The following is a 20,151-nucleotide window of genomic DNA, read 5'->3' on the forward strand; positions in this document are numbered from 1 at the left end:
GTCAGTTATACCCTACAGGTACTGGGTCAGGTATACCCTACAGGTACTGGGTCAGCTATACCCTACAGGCACTGGGTCAGTTATACCCTACAGGTACTGGGTCAGTTATACCCTACAGGTACTGGGTCAGATATACCCTACAGGTACTGGGTCAGATATACCCTACAGGTACTGGGTCAGCTATACCACGCAGGTACTGGGTCAGCTATACCCTACAGGTACTGGGTCAGATATACCCTACAGGTACTGGGTCAGTTATACCCTACAGGTACTGGGTCAGCTATACCCTACAGGTACTGGGTCAGATATACCCTACAGGTACTGGGTCAGTTATACCCTACAGGTACTGGGTCAGGTATACCCTACAGGTACTGGGTCAGATATACCCTACAGGTACTGGGTCAGTTATACCCTACAAGTACTTGGTCAGTTATACCCTACAGGTACTGGGTCAGATATACCCTACAGGTACTGGGTCAGCTATACCCTACAGGTACTGGGTCAGTTATACCCTACAGGTACTGGGTCAGTTATACCCTACAGGTACTGGGTCAGATATACCCTACAGGTACTGGGTCAGCTATACCCTACAGGTACTGGGTAAGTTATACCCTACAGGTACTGGGTCAGCTATACCCTACAGGTACTGGGTAAGTTATACCCTACAGGTACTGGGTCAGATATACCCTACAGGTACTGGGTCAGGTATACCCTACAGGTACTGGGTCAGATATACCCTACAGGTACTGGGTAAGTTATACCCTACAGGTACTGGGTCAGATATACCCTACAGGTACTGGGTCAGCTATAGTATTGCGTCTAGGGGAGGGACTTTGGTAGAATGTTCCAGATCTCTTTGTGCTCTTGACAACTCCATTGCTCATTTCCAAGCCAAACATGTTTGCATTACAGCACAAACCGACTCAGTCAGGCCAGGGGTCTGAGGTGGTATAGGCTAGCCTTACCAACTGCAGAAACAGACTGACTACAACCTCACAGCACAGTTCACTGACTACAACCTCACAGTACAGTTCACTGAGTACAACCTCACAGTACAGTTCACTGACTACAACCTCACAGCACAGTTCGCTGAGTACAACCTCACAGCACAGTTCACTGACTACAACCTCACAGCACAGTTCACTGACTACAACCTGACAGCACAGTTCACTGACTACAACCTGACAGTACAGTTCACTGACTACAACCTCACAGCACAGTTCACTGAGTACAACCTCACAGTACAGTTCACTGAGTACAACCTCACAGCACAGTTCACTGACTACAACCTCACAGCACAGTTCACTGACTACAACCTCACAGCACAGTTCACTGACTACAACCTCACAGCACAGTTCACTGAGTACAACCTCACAGCACAGTTCACTGAGTACAACCTCACAGCACTGACTACTGACTACAACCTCACAGCACAGTTCACTGACTACAACCTCACAGCACAGTTCACTGACTACAACCTCACAGCACAGTTCACTGACTGCGGCACAGCCCGGGATCGAACCCGGATCTGTAGTGACGCCTCAAGCACTGCGATGCAGTACCTTAGACCGCTGCCCCACTCGGGAGTTCCCCTTATAAAATACATTTGATTGATTGATAATATGTGAGAGAAAGTAGGCAATATTTGGCGGTCAGTGCGTACCCTGTCCAGTCTGGCATCGTCGCCCGCTCTCGAAGGAGAAGAGGTTGGAGTCGTAACCGTAGCGACGCAGACAGAGGTAAGGCCACTTGACGGTGTCACGTTTCCTGGTGTGGAGGATAAGCTCCTCCTCTGTCAGCTCCATCAAGCCTGAGCCCAACTCATTACCATCGTCATCCACATTTATCACCTGGGGGGCGGGGGGGCGAGAGAGAGAGACAGACAGAGAGAGAGACAGAGAGAGAGAGAGAGAGAGAGAGGGGGGGGGGTAGAGAGAGAGAGAGAGACAGAGAGAAGAGAGAGAGAGAGAGAGAGAGACAGAGAGAGAGAGAGACAGAGAGAGAGGGGGGATAGAGAGAGAGAGAGAGAGAGAGAGAGAGAGAGAGGGGGGGATAGAGAGAGAGAGAGAGAGAGAGAGGGGGAGAGAGAGAGAGAGAGAGAGAGAGAGAGAGAGAGAGAGAGAGAGAGAGAGAGAGAGAGAGAGAGAGGGAGAGAGAGAGAGAGAGAGAGAGAGAGAGAGAGAGAGAGAGAGAGAGAGAGAGAGAGAGACAGAGAGAGAGAGAGACAGAGAGAGATAGGGGAGAGACAGGTGTAGAGATGAAAGAGAGAGAGAAGGGGGGGCATAGAGAGAGAGAAAGGGGGAGAGAGGGGGGGCATAGAGAGAGGGTGAGACACAGAACGGATGGAGAAAACCATCAGTGAAACAAGTCTGTGATAAACAATTTGGGATGGATGTGACAAGCCACTTCAGAGTCATATTATACTTGAAGAAAGACCCTGAAGTATCCATCCATGATGATCTCTAATGAATGTTTTACCAACGGGGTTACAGAATGACCCGATTCAATGGTTTATCAGAACTACTACTGTAGCTTCTACTAACAGGGTTACAGAAACGACCCGATTCAATGGTTTATCAGAACTACTACTGTAGCTTCTACTAACAGTTGACCCTCTATATAGTCTGAGTCCATGGGGAACACTGCACACAGCCATGTACCATACAGTGTTTAGCAGTAGCACTAGCATCAGGTCTACAGCACAGTGTTAGCAGTAGCACTAGCATCAGGTCTACAGCACAGTGTTAGCAGTAGCACTAGCATCAAGTCTACAGCACAGTGTTAGCAGTATCACTAGCATCAGGTCTACAGCACAGTGTTAGCAGTAGCACTAGCATGAGGTCTACAGCACAGTGTTAGCAGTAGCACTAGCATCAAGTCTACAGCACAGTGTTAGCAGTATCACTAGCATCAGGTCTACAGCACAGTGTTAGCAGTAGCACTAGCATCAGGTCTACAGCACAGTGTTAGCAGTAGCACTAGCATCAGGTCTACAGCACAGTGTTAGCAGTAGCACTAGCATCAGGTCTACAGCACAGTGTTAGCAGTAGCACTAGCATCAGGTCTACAGCACAGTGTTAGCAGTAGCACTAGCATCAAGTCTACAGCACAGTGTTAGCAGTAGCACTAGCATCAGGTCTACAGCACAGTGTTAGCAGTAGCACTAGCATCAGGTCTACAGCACAGTGTTAGCAGTAGCACTAGCATCAGGTCTACAACACAGTGTTAGCAGTAGCACTAACATCAAGTCTACAGCACAGTGTTTAGCAGTAGCACTAGCATCAGGTCTACAGCACAGTGTTAGCAGTAGCACTAGCATCAGGTCTACAGCACAGTAGACAAAAGCAGCTATGTCGCAGGCAGAGGGCAGCAGGCTGACTGGTTAATAATTTGACATGTCAGAAACAGCCAGACCAGTCATCCCGTTGTTATATTACTCCGTATCACATGATCCAACCTAGCTGGCCATTAAAGCCAAGTCGTGTCTGGTCTGACTAACACAGTACAGTACCTGTCTGTACACATACTATACTGCAGACAGTCTGGCTGTCCTTGTAGAAGCCCTGGTTAGAACACTACCACTATATACCCTGAGGTAGAATAAGTACTTTTTCCATGGGGAGGAGGAGGAGGGACAGAGAGGGGGGAGAGACAGGGAGGGATGAGACAGAACCGGGAGGAGGGAGAGAAAGCAGAGAGGGGGACAGAGGGGGGGTGGGACAGAGAAGGGGGGGGCCAGGAGGGGGGGGGGGAGAGACAGAGAGGGAGGGAGAGACAGGGAGGGAGAGACAGGGAGGGAGTGGACAGACAGAGAGGGGGGAGGGAGAGAAAGACAGAGAGGGGGACAGAGAGGGGGGGGGTGTAACAGAGAGGGGGGACAGAGAGGGGGAGGGGAGACAGAGAGGGAGGAGGAAAGACAGAAAGGGGGGGGGTGTAACAGAGAGGGGGGACAGAGAGGGAGGGAGGGGGGACAGAGGGGGGAGGGAGAGACAGAGAGTGGGAGGGAGGGAAAGACAGAGGGTGGAGGGAGGGAGACAGAGAGGGGAGGGAGGGAGAGACAGAAGGGTGGAGGAGAGACAGAGGGTGGAGGGAGGGAGAGACAGAGGGTGGAGGGAGGGAGAGACAGAGAGGAGGGAGGGAGGGAGAGAGACGGGGGAGAGAGAGGGGGAGAGAGAGAGACAGAGAGACAGAGAGAGGAGAGACAGAGAGGGTGGAGGAGGGAGAGACAGAGAGGGTGGAGGGAGGAGACAGAGAGGGGAGAGAGAGACAGAGAGGGGGCAGGGAGGAGAGGGGGGAGAGAGAGGGGGAGGGAGAGACAGAGAGGGGGGAGAGAGAGGGAGGGAGGGAGGGGGAGGAGAGAGGGGCAGGAGCTATGTGCACACTGCCCACAAAATGATGTGGAAACTGAGCTGCACTTTCCTAACCTCCTGCCAAATGTATGACCATATTAGAGGCACATATTTCCCTCAGATTACACAGATCCACAAATAATTTGAAAACAAACACAATTTTGATAAACTCCCATATCTACTGGGTGAAATACCACAGTGTGACATCACAGCAGCAAGATTTGTGACCTGTTGCCACAAGAAAAGGTCAACCAGTGAAGAACAAACAACATTGTAAATACAACCCATATTTACGCTTATTTATTTTCCCTTTTGTACTTTAACAGAGGGAGGGAGAAGGCAGAGGGGGCAGAGGGAGGGAGGGGGCAGAGGGAGGGAGGGAGGGAGGAGGCAGAGGGAGGGAGGGAGGAGGCAGAGGGGGCAGAGGGGGCAGAGGGAGGGAGGGGGCAGAGGGAGGGAGGAGGCAGAGGGGGCAGAGGAGGGAGGAGGCAGAGGGAGGGAGGAGGCAGAGGGAGGAGGCAGAGGGAGAGAGAGAGAGACAGAGAGGAAAAAGAGAAGGGGACCCACCTTGAATTTGCTCTTATGCTTATCAGGGAAGTCTTTGTCAGGACAGCTACAGTAGCTACCCATGTCTCGTTCAGAACACCATCTGACCTCTACAGGACAGAGGAGAGACAACACAGACGTTATCCCTCAGACTGGAACGGCGACCTGGACAAGCTGACACTGTGAGTATCCCTGGAACCTTTACCATCACGTGTCTGCATTTCAGATCAAACGGATATCAAGACAAATTAACAGCATGGTACTTGCATCGCCAGGGTTGTGGGTTCGATTCCCGTGGGGGACCAGTACGGGGAAAAGTAGGATAATGTATGAACTCACTACTGTAAGTAAGTAACTTTTTTTTTTACACACATTTGCCTTTGGATGATGCTGGACTTCCCCAAAACGGCCAGCAGAGGGAGGCTGTAATAACACCACCACACTAACTCCCTAATATCCAGGATCTATCTACTAGTCTCTCTAGTGCCCTACATCTAACCACACTAACTCCCTTATATCCAGGATCTATCTACTAGTCTCTCTAGTGCCCTACATCTAACCACACTAACTCCCTTATATCCAGGATCTATCTACTAGTCTCTCTAGTGCCCTATATCTAACCACTACTAGTCTGTCTCTAGTGCCCTATATCTAACGACTACTAGTCTGTCTCTAGTGCCCTATATCTAACCACTACTAGTCTCTCTAGTGCCCTGTATCTAACCACTACTAGTCTATCTCTAGTCCCCTATATCTAACCACTACTAGTCTATCTCTAGTCCCCTATATCCAGTCCCAGCTAGTTGCTGACATTGACATACAGCACACAGGTCTAACCTATATCCAGTATCCATCAATGTTCCAGGTGCCCTCCCCAGCGCTGGGTACTGAGTCACACCTCACCATGGCCTGTCCTCATCATGGTCCCCTCACATCAGCCTGCAGAGGAGAGAGAGAGAGAGATTCAATATTGATGATTTGTCATTCAAATGCAGTCCAACACACTACAGATGACAGTACATTAGAGAGGACTACAACACACTACAGATGACAGTACATTAGAGAGGACTACAACACACTACAGATGACAGTCCAGTAGAGAGGACTCCAACACACTACAGATGACAGTACATTAGAGAGGACTACAACACACTACAGATGACAGTACATTAGAGAGGACTACAACACACTACAGATGACAGTCCAGTAGAGAGGACTACAACACACTACAGATGACAGTCCAGTAGAGAAGACTACAACACACTACAGATGACAGTACATTAGAGAGGACTACAACACACTACAGATGACAGTACATTAGAGAGGACTACAACACACTACAGATGACAGTACATTAGAGAGGACTACAACACACTACAGATGACAGTACATTAGAGAGGACTACAACACACTACAGATGACAGTACATTAGAGAGGACTACAACACACTACAGATGACAGTACATTAGAGAGGACTACAACACACTACAGATGACAGTACATTAGAGAGGACTACAACACACTACAGATGACAGTCCAGTAGAGAGGACTACAACACACTACAGATGACAGTACATTAGAGAGGACTACAACACACTACAGATGACAGTCCAGTAGAGAGGACTCCAACACACTACAGATGACAGTACATTAGAGAGGACTACAACACACTACAGATGACAGTACATTAGAGAGGACTACAACACACTACAGATGACAGTCCAGTAGAGAGGACTCCAACACACTACAGATGACAGTCCAGTAGAGAGGACTCCAACACACTACAGATGACAGTATATTAGAGAGCACTCCAACACACTACAGATGACAGTACATTAGTAGAGAGGACTCAACACACTACAGATGACAGTACATTAGTAGAGAGGACTCCAACACACTACAGATCAGGCTGAGAGTAGTGAGTAAAGCATGGATGCTGCAATTACTACATTGCTTTACAAAACAGACAGAGAGAGAGACGGAGACAGAGACAGAGAGGGAGAAAGAGACAGAGACAGAGAGGGAGAAAGAGACAGAGGGAGAGGCAGAGGGAGAGACAGGGGGAGAGACAGAGAGAGAGACAGAGGGAGAGAGAGGGAGAGACAGAGAGAGAGAGAGAGAGAGAGAGACAGAGAGAGAGAGAGAGAGAGAGAGAGAGAGAGAGAGAGAGAGCGAGAGAGAGAGGGAGGGACAGAGAGAGACAGAGAGAGAGGGACAGAGAGACAGAGAGGGAGGGACAGAGAGACAGAGAGGGAGGGACAGAGAGGGAGAGAGGGACAGAGAGACAGAGAGGGAGGGACAGAGAGATGAAGTCACCTCACAGAACCCTGCTCGGTCTTGACACTGAGCTCCATGCCAGGTAACAGAGAAGAGGAGATGACAGTGAAGAAGAGGTGTGCTGCAGGTGAGAAGTGGAGGGTGGGGCAATACAAATCAAAACATATAGAGACTGGGTGGACGGTGGGGGCTGACTGACTGGTACCTGAGCGACAGGTAGAGAGTATTAACCAGGTAAATGGGGCGTCAAGATTCTGTGTGTGTGTGTTTGTACAAGCAGCCGTGTGTGTGTGTGTGTGTGTGTTTGTACAAGCAGCCGTGTGTGTGTGTGTGTGCGTGTGTGTGTGCGTGTGTGTGTGTGTGTGCGTGTGTTTGTACAAGCAGCTGTGTGTGTGTGTGTGTGTTTGTACAAGCAGCCGTGTGTGTGTGTGTGCGTGTGTGTGTGTGTGTGCGTGTGTGTGCGTGTGTGTGTGTGTGTGCTTGTGAGCGGTACGTGTGTGTATGCATGCGTGCATGTGTGCATATACGTATCTGTGTGTGTGTGTGTGTGTGTGTGTGTGTGTGTGTGTGTGTGTGTGTGTGTGTGTGTGTGTGTGTGTGTCACACCAGACTAATTAGATTGGGAGGCTCCAGGCTATATCTGCTACTCAATCTTTCATAAAACAGAAAAGAATCTGTCCAAGGCGGATGTGTCTTCCTTCAGCACTCTGATGCAGACGCACAGAGAACCACTAGCTCCATATTAGAACCTACGCACAGAGAACCTCTAGCTCCATATTAGAACCTACGCACAGAGAATCACTAGCTCCATATTAGAACCTACACACACAGAACCTCTAGCTCCATATTAGAACCTACGCACAGAGAACCTCTAGCTCCATATTAGAACCTACACACAGAGAACCTCGAGCTCCATATTAGAACCTACACACAGAGAACCTCTAGCTCCATATTAGAACCTACACACAGAGAACCTCGAGCTCCATATTATAACCTACACACAGAGAACCTCGAGCTCCATATTAGAACCTACACACAGAGAACCTCTAGCTCCATATTAGAACCTTCACACAGAGAACCTCTAGCTCCATATTAGAACCTACGCACAGAGAACCTCTAGCTCCATATTAGAACCTACGCACAGAGAACCTCTAGCTCCATATTAGAACCTTCACACAGAGAACCTCTAGCTCCATATTAGAACCTTCACACAGAGAACCTCGAGCTCCATATTAGAACCTACGCACAGAGAACCTCTAGCTCCATATTAGAACCTACACACAGAGAACCTCTAGCTCCATATTAGAACCTACACACAGAGAACCTCTAGCTCCATATTAGAACCTTCACACAGAGAACCTCTAGCTCCATATTAGAACCTACGCACAGAGAACCTCTAGCTCCATATTAGAACCTACACACAGAGAACCACTAGCTCCATATTAGAACCTACACACAGAGAACCACTAGCTCCATATTAGAACCTACACACAGAGAACCACTAGCTCCATATTAGAACCTACACACAGAGAACCTCTAGCTCCATATTAGAACCTACACACAGAGAACCACTAGCTCCATATTAGAACCTACACACAGAGAACCACTAGCTCCATTTTAGAACCTACACAGAGAACCACTAGCTCCATATTAGAACCTACACACAGAGAACCACTAGCTCCATATTAGAACCTACACACAGAGAACCACTAGCTCCATATTAGAACCTACACACAGAGAACCACTAGCTCCATATTAGAACCTACACAGAGAACCTCTAGCTCCATATTAGAACCTACACACAGAGAACCACTAGCTCCATATTAGAACCTACACACAGAGAACCTCTAGCTCCATATTACATTTCAGAAATAGGTTGTAGAGGCAGTCTCTCTGCTTACAGAAAGGCCTTGGACACATTAGGGATTGATAACACACACACACACAAAAAAATCTACTTCCACACAACCCAACAATGGACAGTTAAACATCTGTTTATTTGATATGATACAACAAGATGATTTAAGATTTGGAGCTACAGTGATTTACTGGAACACATTGAAATGAGTGACTAGCTACATGACACAGCCCAGCTCAGCCCAGCTATCAGGTAACCTGGTTCCCTCAAGGTCGCAGGTTACCCAGACAAAGCAGCCGATCAGGTAACCTGGTTCCATCAAGGTCTCAGGTTACCCAGACAAAGCAGCCGATCAGGTAACCTGGTTCCACAAGGTCTCAGGGTACCCAGACAAAGCAGACGATCAGGTAAACTGGTTCCATCAAGGTCTCAGGTTACCCAGACAAAGCAGTCCAGTTATCAGGTAACCTGGTTCCATCAAGGTCTCAGGTTACCCAGACAAAGCAGCCGATCAGGTAACCTGGTTCCATCAAGGTCTCAGGTTACCCAGACAAAGCAGCCAATCAGGTAACCTGGTTCCATCAAGGTCTCAGGTTACCCAGACAAAGCAGTCCAGTTATCAGGTAACCTGGTTCCCATCAAGGTCTCAGGTTACCCAGACAAAGCAGCCAATCAGGTAACCTGGTTCCATCAAGGTCTCAGGTTACCCAGACAAAGCAGCCAATCAGGTAACCTGGTTCCATAAAGGTCTCAGGTTACCCACACAAAGCAGCCAATCAGGTAACCTGGTTCCATCAAGGTCTCAGGTTACCCAGACAAAGCAGTCCAGTTATCAGGTAACGTGGTTCCCATCAAGGTCTCAGGTTACCCAGACAAAGCAGACGATCAGGTAAACTGGTTCCATCAAGGTCTCAGGTTACCCAGACAAAGCAGTCCAGTTATCAGGTAACGTGGTTCCCATCAAGGTCTCAGGTTACCCAGACAAAGCAGCCAATCAGGTAACCTGGTTCCATAAAGGTCTCAGGTTACCCAGACAAAGCAGCCAGACAGACTATTACCATTTAAAGTCTCACCATCACCGTGACAACAACCAAATACTCTGGGTGGGTGGTTTCCACTACGTAGTAAACAATGAGTGATTATAGAACCAGAGAGTGTTGTCTTAACAGTGTGTGTGTGTGTGTGTGTGTGTGTGTGTGTGTGTGTGTGTGTGTGTGTGTGTGTGTGTGTATGTGTGTGTGTATGTGTGTGTGTGAGAGAGAGAGAGAGAACAGGATAAATGATCAACAGTTTAGAGAGCTTCCTGTAGGCTGACTGAGAAATGAAAACAAATCCTCCATGAACCTTGACGCCCCCACATGTAGAGGGGGGAGGACACCAAATCTCAAATCTACGCACGCACACATACACACACACACACACACACACACACACACACACACACACACACACACACACAGCTCTGTGCCATACCACCAGGCGCTGCCTCCAACCAACAGACTCACCTGACGGGGGGGGGGAGTCCTGGCTCCTCTGGCTGGTAGGTGAAATTACCTCCAGACACAAATCCTGGGTCTGTTTTAGCATTTTCCCCACTAATGGTTAATGTTAGGATTGGGGGAGGGGGAGCTGATCCTAGACCTGTACCTAGAGGAAAGTTAACACCCTCTGACTGGCAAGGCTAATCTAACCCTCCAACTGATAGGAATGTAAAATGCATCAGCATTTACAATCAATGCCGCGTAGGTCTTGGCTGGAAATAGGAGTGCAGAAAGCCTTGTAATAGACTAGAGACTAATAGACTACAAATAGACTAGAGACTAATAGACTACAAATAGACTAGAGACTAATAGACTACAAATAGACTAGAGACTAATAGACTACAAATAGACTAGAGACTAATAGACTACAACTAGACTAGAGACTAATAGACTACAACTAGACTAGAGACTAATAGACTACAACTAGACTAGAGACTAATAGACTACAACTAGACTAGAGACTAATAGACTACAACTAGACTAGAGACTAATAGACTACAACTAGACTAGAGACTAATAGACTACAAATAGACTAGAGACTAATAGACTACAACTAGACTAGAGAAACCACATGATGCAACTAGACTAGAGACTAATAGACTACAACTAGACTAGAGACTAATAGACTACAAATAGACTAGAGACTAATAGACTACAACTAGACTAGAGACTAATAGACTACAAATAGACTAGAGACTAATAGACTACAAATAGACTAGAGAAACCACATGATGCAACTAGACTAGAGAAACCACATGATGCAACTAGAGAAACCACATGATGCAACTAGACTAGAGAAACCACATGATGCAACTAGACTAGAGAAACCACATGATGCAACTAGACTAGAGAAACCACATGACACAACTAGACTAGAGAAACCACATGACACAACTAGACTAGAGAAACCACATGACACAAATAGACTAGAGAAACCACATGATGCAACTAGACTAGAGAAACCACATGATGCAACTAGACTAGAGAAACCACATGATGCAACTAGACTAGAGAAACCACATGACACAACTAGACTAGAGAAACCACATGATGCAACTAGACTAGAGAAACCACATGATGCAACTAGACTAGAGAAACCACATGATGCAACTAGACTAGAGAAACCACATGATGCAACTAGACTAGAGAAACCACATGATGCAACTAGACTAGAGAAACCACATGATGCAACTAGACTAGAGAAACCACATGATGCAACTAGACTAGAGAAACCACATGATGCAACTAGACTAGAGAAACCACATGACGCAACTAGACTAGAGAAACCACATGATGCAACTAGACTAGAGAAACCACATGATGCAACTAGACTAGAGAAACCACATGATGCAACTAGACTAGAGAAACCACATGATGCAACTAGACTAGAGAAACCACATGATGCAAATAGACTAGAGAAACCACATGATGCAACTAGACTAGAGAAACCACATGACGCAAATAGACTAGAGAAACCACATGATGCAACTAGACTAGAGAAACCACATGATGCAAATAGACTAGAGACTAATAGACTACAAATAGACTAGAGACTAATAGACTACAACTAGACTAGAGACTAATAGACTACAACTAGACTAGAGACTAATAGACTACAACTAGACTAGAGACTAATAGACTACAAATAGACTAGAGAAACCACATGATGCACTAGAGAAACCACATGATGCAACTAGACTAGAGAAACCACATGACGCACTAGAGAAACCACATGATGCAACTAGACTAGAGAAACCACATGACGCACTAGAGAAACCACATGATGCAACTAGACTAGAGAAACCACATGATGCAACTAGACTAGAGAAACCACATGATGCAACTAGACTAGAGAAACCACATGATGCAACTAGACTAGAGAAACCACATGATGCAAATAGACTAGAGAAACCACATGATGCAACTAGACTAGAGAAACCACATGATGCAACTAGACTAGAGAAACCACATGACACAACTAGACTAGAGAAACCACATGATGCAACTAGACTAGAGAAACCACATGACGCACTAGAGAAACCACATGATGCAAATAGACTAGAGAAACCACATGATGCAACTAGACTAGAGAAACCACATGATGCAAATAGACTAGAGAAACCACATGATGCAACTAGACTAGAGAAACCACATGATGCAAATAGACTAGAGAAACCAGATGATGCAACTAGACTAGAGAAACCACATGATGCAACTAGACTAGAGAAACCACATGATGCAAATAGACTAGAGAAACCACATGATGCAACTAGACTAGAGAAACCACATGACGCAACTAGACTAGAGAAACCACATGATGCAACTAGACTAGAGAAACCACATGATGCAACTAGACTAGAGAAACCACATGATGCAACTAGACTAGAGAAACCACATGACACAACTAGAGAAACCACATGACGCAAATAGACTAGAGAAACCACATGACACAAATAGACTAGAGAAACCACATGATGCAACTAGACTAGAGAAACCACATGACACAAATAGACTAGAGAAACCACATGACGCAACTAGACTAGAGAAACCACATGATGCAACTAGACTAGAGAAACCACATGATGCAACTAGACTAGAGAAACCACATGATGCAACTAGAGAAACCACATGACACAAATAGACTAGAGAAACCACATGACGCAACTAGACTAGAGAAACCACATGATGCAACTAGACTAGAGAAACCACATGATGCAACTAGACTAGAGAAACCACATGATGCAACTAGACTAGAGAAACCACATGACACAACTAGAGAAACCACATGACGCAAATAGACTAGAGAAACCACATGACGCAAATAGACTAGAGAAACCACATGATGCAACTAGAGAAACCACATGACACAAATAGACTAGAGAAACCACATGATGCAAATAGACTAGAGAAACCACATGATGCAACTAGAGAAACCACATGACACAAATAGACTAGAGAAACCACATGATGCAAATAGACTAGAGAAACCACATGATGCAACTAGAGAAACCACATGACACAAATAGACTAGAGAAACCACATGATGCAACTAGACTAGAGAAACCACATGATGCAACTAGACTAGAGAAACCACATGATGCAACTAGACTAGAGAAACCACATGATGCAACTAGACTAGAGAAACCACATGATGCAAATAGACTAGAGAAACCACATGATGCAACTAGACTAGAGACTAATAGACTACAAATAGACTAGAGAAACCACATGATGCACTAGAGAAACCACATGATGCAACTAGACTAGAGACTAATAGACTACAAATAGACTAGAGAAACCACATGATGCACTAGAGAAACCACATGATGCACTAGAGAAACCACATGATGCAACTAGAGAAACCACATGATGCAACTAGACTAGAGAAACCACATGATGCAAATAGACTAGAGAAACCACATGATGCAACTAGACTAGAGAAACCACATGATGCAACTAGACTAGAGAAACCACATGATGCAACTAGACTAGAGAAACCACATGATGCAACTAGACTAGAGAAACCACATGATGCAACTAGACTAGAGAAACCACATGATGCAACTAGACTAGAGAAACCACATGATGCAACTAGACTAGAGAAACCACATGATGCAACTAGACTAGAGAAACCACATGACGCACTAGAGAAACCACATGATGCAACTAGACTAGAGAAACCACATGATGCAACTAGACTAGAGAAACCACATGATGCAACTAGACTAGAGAAACCACATGATGCAACTAGACTAGAGAAACCACATGATGCAACTAGACTAGAGAAACCACATGATGCAACTAGACTAGAGAAACCACATGATGCAACTAGACTAGAGAAACCACATGATGCAACTAGACTAGAGAAACCACATGACGCACTAGAGAAACCACATGATGCACTAGAGAAACCACATGATGCAACTAGACTAGAGAAACCACATGATGCAACTAGACTAGAGAAACCACATGATGCAACTAGACTAGAGAAACCACATGATGCAACTAGACTAGAGAAACCACATGATGCAACTAGACTAGAGAAACCACATGACGCAAATAGACTAGAGAAACCACATGATGCAACTAGACTAGAGAAACCACATGATGCAACTAGACTAGAGAAACCACATGATGCAACTAGACTAGAGAAACCACATGATGCAACTAGACTAGAGAAACCACATGATGCAACTAGACTAGAGAAACCACATGATGCAACTAGACTAGAGAAACCACATGATGCAACTAGACTAGAGAAACCACATGATGCAACTAGACTAGAGAAACCACATGATGCAACTAGAGAAACCACATGATGCAACTAGACTAGAGAAACCACATGATGCAACTAGACTAGAGAAACCACATGATGCAACTAGACTAGAGAAACCACATGACACAACTAGACTAGAGAAACCACATGACACAACTAGACTAGAGAAACCACATGACACAAATAGACTAGAGAAACCACATGATGCAACTAGACTAGAGAAACCACATGATGCAACTAGACTAGAGAAACCACATGATGCAACTAGACTAGAGAAACCACATGACACAACTAGACTAGAGAAACCACATGATGCAACTAGACTAGAGAAACCACATGACGCAACTAGACTAGAGAAACCACATGATGCAACTAGACTAGAGAAACCACATGATGCAACTAGACTAGAGAAACCACATGATGCAACTAGACTAGAGAAACCACATGATGCAACTAGACTAGAGAAACCACATGATGCAACTAGACTAGAGAAACCACATGATGCAACTAGACTAGAGAAACCACATGATGCAACTAGACTAGAGAAACCACATGATGCAACTAGACTAGAGAAACCACATGATGCAAATAGACTAGAGACTAATAGACTACAAATAGACTAGAGACTAATAGACTACAACTAGACTAGAGACTAATAGACTACAACTAGACTAGAGACTAATAGACTACAACTAGACTAGAGACTAATAGACTACAAATAGACTAGAGACTAATAGACTACAACTAGACTAGAGACTAATAGACTACAAATAGACTAGAGACTAATAGACTACAACTAGACTAGAGACTAATAGACTACAACTAGACTAGAGACTAATAGACTACAACTAGACTAGAGACTAATAGACTACAACTAGACTAGAGACTAATAGACTACAACTAGACTAGAGACTAATAGACTACAAATAGACTAGAGACTAATAGACTACAAATAGACTAGAGAAACCACATGATGCAACTAGACTAGAGAAACCACATGATGCAACTAGACTAGAGAAACCACATGATGCAAATAGACTAGAGACTAATAGACTACAAATAGACTAGAGACTAATAGACTACAACTAGACTAGAGACTAATAGACCACAACTAGACTAGAGACTAATAGACTACAACTAGACTAGAGAAACCACATGATGCAACTAGACTAGAGAAACCACATGATGCACTAGAGAAACCACATGATGCAACTAGACTAGAGAAACCACATGACGCACTAGAGAAACCACATGATGCAACTAGACTAGAGAAACCACATGACGCACTAGAGAAACCACATGATGCAACTAGACTAGAGAAACCACATGATGCAACTAGACTAGAGAAACCACATGATGCAACTAGACTAGAGAAACCACATGATGCAACTAGACTAGAGAAACCACATGATGCAAATAGACTAGAGAAACCAGATGATGCAACTAGACTAGAGAAACCACATGATGCAACTAGACTAGAGAAACCACATGATGCAAATAGACTAGAGAAACCACATGATGCAACTAGACTAGAGAAACCACATGACGCAACTAGACTAGAGAAACCACATGATGCAACTAGACTAGAGAAACCACATGATGCAACTAGACTAGAGAAACCACATGATGCAACTAGACTAGAGAAACCACATGACACAACTAGAGAAACCACATGACGCAAATAGACTAGAGAAACCACATGACACAAATAGACTAGAGAAACCACATGATGCAACTAGACTAGAGAAACCACATGACACAAATAGACTAGAGAAACCACATGACGCAACTAGACTAGAGAAACCACATGATGCAACTAGACTAGAGAAACCACATGATGCAACTAGACTAGAGAAACCACATGATGCAACTAGAGAAACCACATGACACAAATAGACTAGAGAAACCACATGACGCAACTAGACTAGAGAAACCACATGATGCAACTAGACTAGAGAAACCACATGATGCAACTAGACTAGAGAAACCACATGATGCAACTAGACTAGAGAAACCACATGACACAACTAGAGAAACCACATGACGCAAATAGACTAGAGAAACCACATGACGCAAATAGACTAGAGAAACCACATGATGCAACTAGAGAAACCACATGACACAAATAGACTAGAGAAACCACATGATGCAAATAGACTAGAGAAACCACATGATGCAACTAGAGAAACCACATGACACAAATAGACTAGAGAAACCACATGATGCAAATAGACTAGAGAAACCACATGATGCAACTAGAGAAACCACATGACACAAATAGACTAGAGAAACCACATGATGCAACTAGACTAGAGAAACCACATGATGCAACTAGACTAGAGAAACCACATGATGCAACTAGACTAGAGAAACCACATGATGCAACTAGACTAGAGAAACCACATGATGCAAATAGACTAGAGAAACCACATGATGCAACTAGACTAGAGACTAATAGACTACAAATAGACTAGAGAAACCACATGATGCACTAGAGAAACCACATGATGCAACTAGACTAGAGACTAATAGACTACAAATAGACTAGAGAAACCACATGATGCACTAGAGAAACCACATGATGCACTAGAGAAACCACATGATGCAACTAGAGAAACCACATGATGCAACTAGACTAGAGAAACCACATGATGCAAATAGACTAGAGAAACCACATGATGCAACTAGACTAGAGAAACCACATGATGCAACTAGACTAGAGAAACCACATGATGCAACTAGACTAGAGAAACCACATGATGCAACTAGACTAGAGAAACCACATGATGCAACTAGACTAGAGAAACCACATGATGCAACTAGACTAGAGAAACCACATGATGCAACTAGACTAGAGAAACCACATGATGCAACTAGACTAGAGAAACCACATGACGCACTAGAGAAACCACATGATGCAACTAGACTAGAGAAACCACATGATGCAACTAGACTAGAGAAACCACATGATGCAACTAGACTAGAGAAACCACATGATGCAACTAGACTAGAGAAACCACATGATGCAACTAGACTAGAGAAACCACATGATGCAACTAGACTAGAGAAACCACATGATGCAACTAGACTAGAGAAACCACATGATGCAACTAGACTAGAGAAACCACATGACGCACTAGAGAAACCACATGATGCACTAGAGAAACCACATGATGCAACTAGACTAGAGAAACCACATGATGCAACTAGACTAGAGAAACCACATGATGCAACTAGACTAGAGAAACCACATGATGCAACTAGACTAGAGAAACCACATGATGCAACTAGACTAGAGAAACCACATGACGCAAATAGACTAGAGAAACCACATGATGCAACTAGACTAGAGAAACCACATGATGCAACTAGACTAGAGAAACCACATGATGCAACTAGACTAGAGAAACCACATGATGCAACTAGACTAGAGAAACCACATGATGCAACTAGACTAGAGAAACCACATGATGCAACTAGACTAGAGAAACCACATGATGCAACTAGACTAGAGAAACCACATGACGCACTAGAGAAACCACATGATGCAACTAGACTAGAGAAACCACATGATGCAACTAGACTAGAGAAACCACATGATGCAACTAGACTAGAGAAACCACATGATGCAACTAGACTAGAGAAACCACATGATGCAACTAGACTAGAGAAACCACATGACGCAAATAGACTAGAGAAACCACATGATGCAACTAGACTAGAGAAACCACATGATGCAACTAGACTAGAGAAACCACATGATGCAAATAGACTAGAGAAACCACATGACGCAAATAGACTAGAGAAACCACATGATGCAACTAGACTAGAGAAACCACATGATGCAACTAGACTAGAGAAACCACATGATGCAAATAGACTAGAGAAACCACATGACGCAAATAGACTAGAGAAACCACATGATGCAACTAGACTAGAGAAACCACATGATGCAAATAGACTAGAGAAACCACATGACGCACTAGAGAAACCACATGATGCAACTAGACTACAAAACCACATGATGCAACTAGACTACAATGTTATTATCTCATACCCCAACACATCAACTCAGGACTGGTACTTCCTGTATATAGCCATGTTATTATTGTCCCTCCTTAGTCCTCCCTCTCCTCTCTCTGTCCCGCAGTCCTTTCTCCTCCCCTCTCTGTCCTTCCTTAGTCCTCTCTCTCCTCTCTCTGTTCCTCAGTCCTCTCGCCTTCTCTCTCTGTCCCTCCTTAGTCCTCTCTCTGCCCCTCCTTAGTCCTCTCTCCGTCCCTCAGTCCTCTCTACGTTCCTCAGTCCTCTCTCCGTCCCTCAGTCCTCTCTCCATCCCTCAGTCCTCTCTCCTTCTCTCTCTGTCCCTCAGTCCTCTCTCCTTCCCTCTCTGTCCCTCCTTAGTCCTCTCTCTGTCCATCCTTAGTCCTCTCTCCTCTCTGTCCCTCCTTAGTCCTCTCTCTGTCCCTCCTTAGTCCTCTCTCCTCTCTCTGTCCCTCCTTCGTCCTCTCTCCTCTCTCTGTTCCTCTTTAGACCTCTCTCCTCTCTCTGTCCCTCCTTAGTCCTCTCTCCTTCCCTCTGTCCCTCCTTAGACCTCTCTCCTCTCTGTCCCTCCTTAGACCTCTCTCCTCTCTCTGTTCCTCCTTAGACCTCTCTCCTCTCTCTGTCCCTCCTTAGTCCTCTCTCCTCTCTCTGTCCCTCCTTAGACCTCTCTCCTCTCTGTCCCTCCTTAGTCCTCTCTCTGTCCCTCCTTAGTCCTCTCTCCTCTCTCTGTCCCTCCTTAGTCCTCTCTCCGTCCCTCCTTAGTCCTCTCTCCTCTCTCTGTCCCTCCTTAGTCCTCTCTCCTCTCTCTGTCCCTCCTTAGTCCTCTCTCCTTCCCTCTGTCCCTCCTTAGTCCTCTCTCCTTCCCTCTGTCCCTCCTTAGTCCTCTCTCCTTCCCTCTCTCCCTCCTTAGTCCTCTCTCCTTCCCTCTCTCCCTCCTTAGACCTCTCTCCTCTCTCTGTCCCTCCTTAGTCCTCTCTCCGTCCCTCCTTAGTCCTCTCTCCTCCTCTCTCTGTCCCTCATTAGTCCTCTCTCTGTCCCTCCTTAGTCCTCTCTCCTTCCCTCTGTCCCTCCTTAGTCCTCTCTCCTTCCCTCTGTCCCTCCTTAGTCCTCTCTCCTCTCTCTGTCCCTCCTTAGTCCTCTCTCCTTCCCTCTGTCCCTCCTTAGTCCTCTCTCCTTCCCTCTGTCCCTCCTTAGTCCTCTCTCCTTCCCTCTCTCCCTCCTTAGTCCTCTCTCCTTCACTCTCTCCCTCCTTAGTCCTCTCTC

General features: G+C 45.4%; 1 protein-coding gene across 2 annotated transcripts in view; it reads right to left on the minus strand.

The window, feature by feature from the left end:
* Positions 1–20,151, minus strand: part of LOC110511371 (fibroblast growth factor receptor substrate 2) — a 77,311-nt gene that overhangs the window by 7,469 nt on the left and 49,691 nt on the right. For both annotated transcript variants that reach the window (XM_090201240.1, XM_090201241.1), the window contains 3 exons: positions 5,733–5,834; positions 4,917–5,005; positions 1,664–1,850 (listed from right to left, as the gene is read on the minus strand). In XM_090201240.1, coding sequence (XP_090057366.1) covers positions 1,664–1,850; positions 4,917–4,979 — 250 coding nt within the window. In that variant the 5' untranslated portion in view covers positions 4,980–5,005; positions 5,733–5,834. The remainder of the gene's footprint in view (positions 1–1,663; positions 1,851–4,916; positions 5,006–5,732; positions 5,835–20,151) is intronic.

The sequence above is a fragment of the Oncorhynchus mykiss genome, chromosome 15 (genome assembly GCF_057628025.1).
Source record: "Oncorhynchus mykiss isolate SJ-2025 chromosome 15, ASM5762802v1, whole genome shotgun sequence".
Lineage (NCBI taxonomy): Eukaryota > Metazoa > Chordata > Actinopteri > Salmoniformes > Salmonidae > Oncorhynchus > Oncorhynchus mykiss.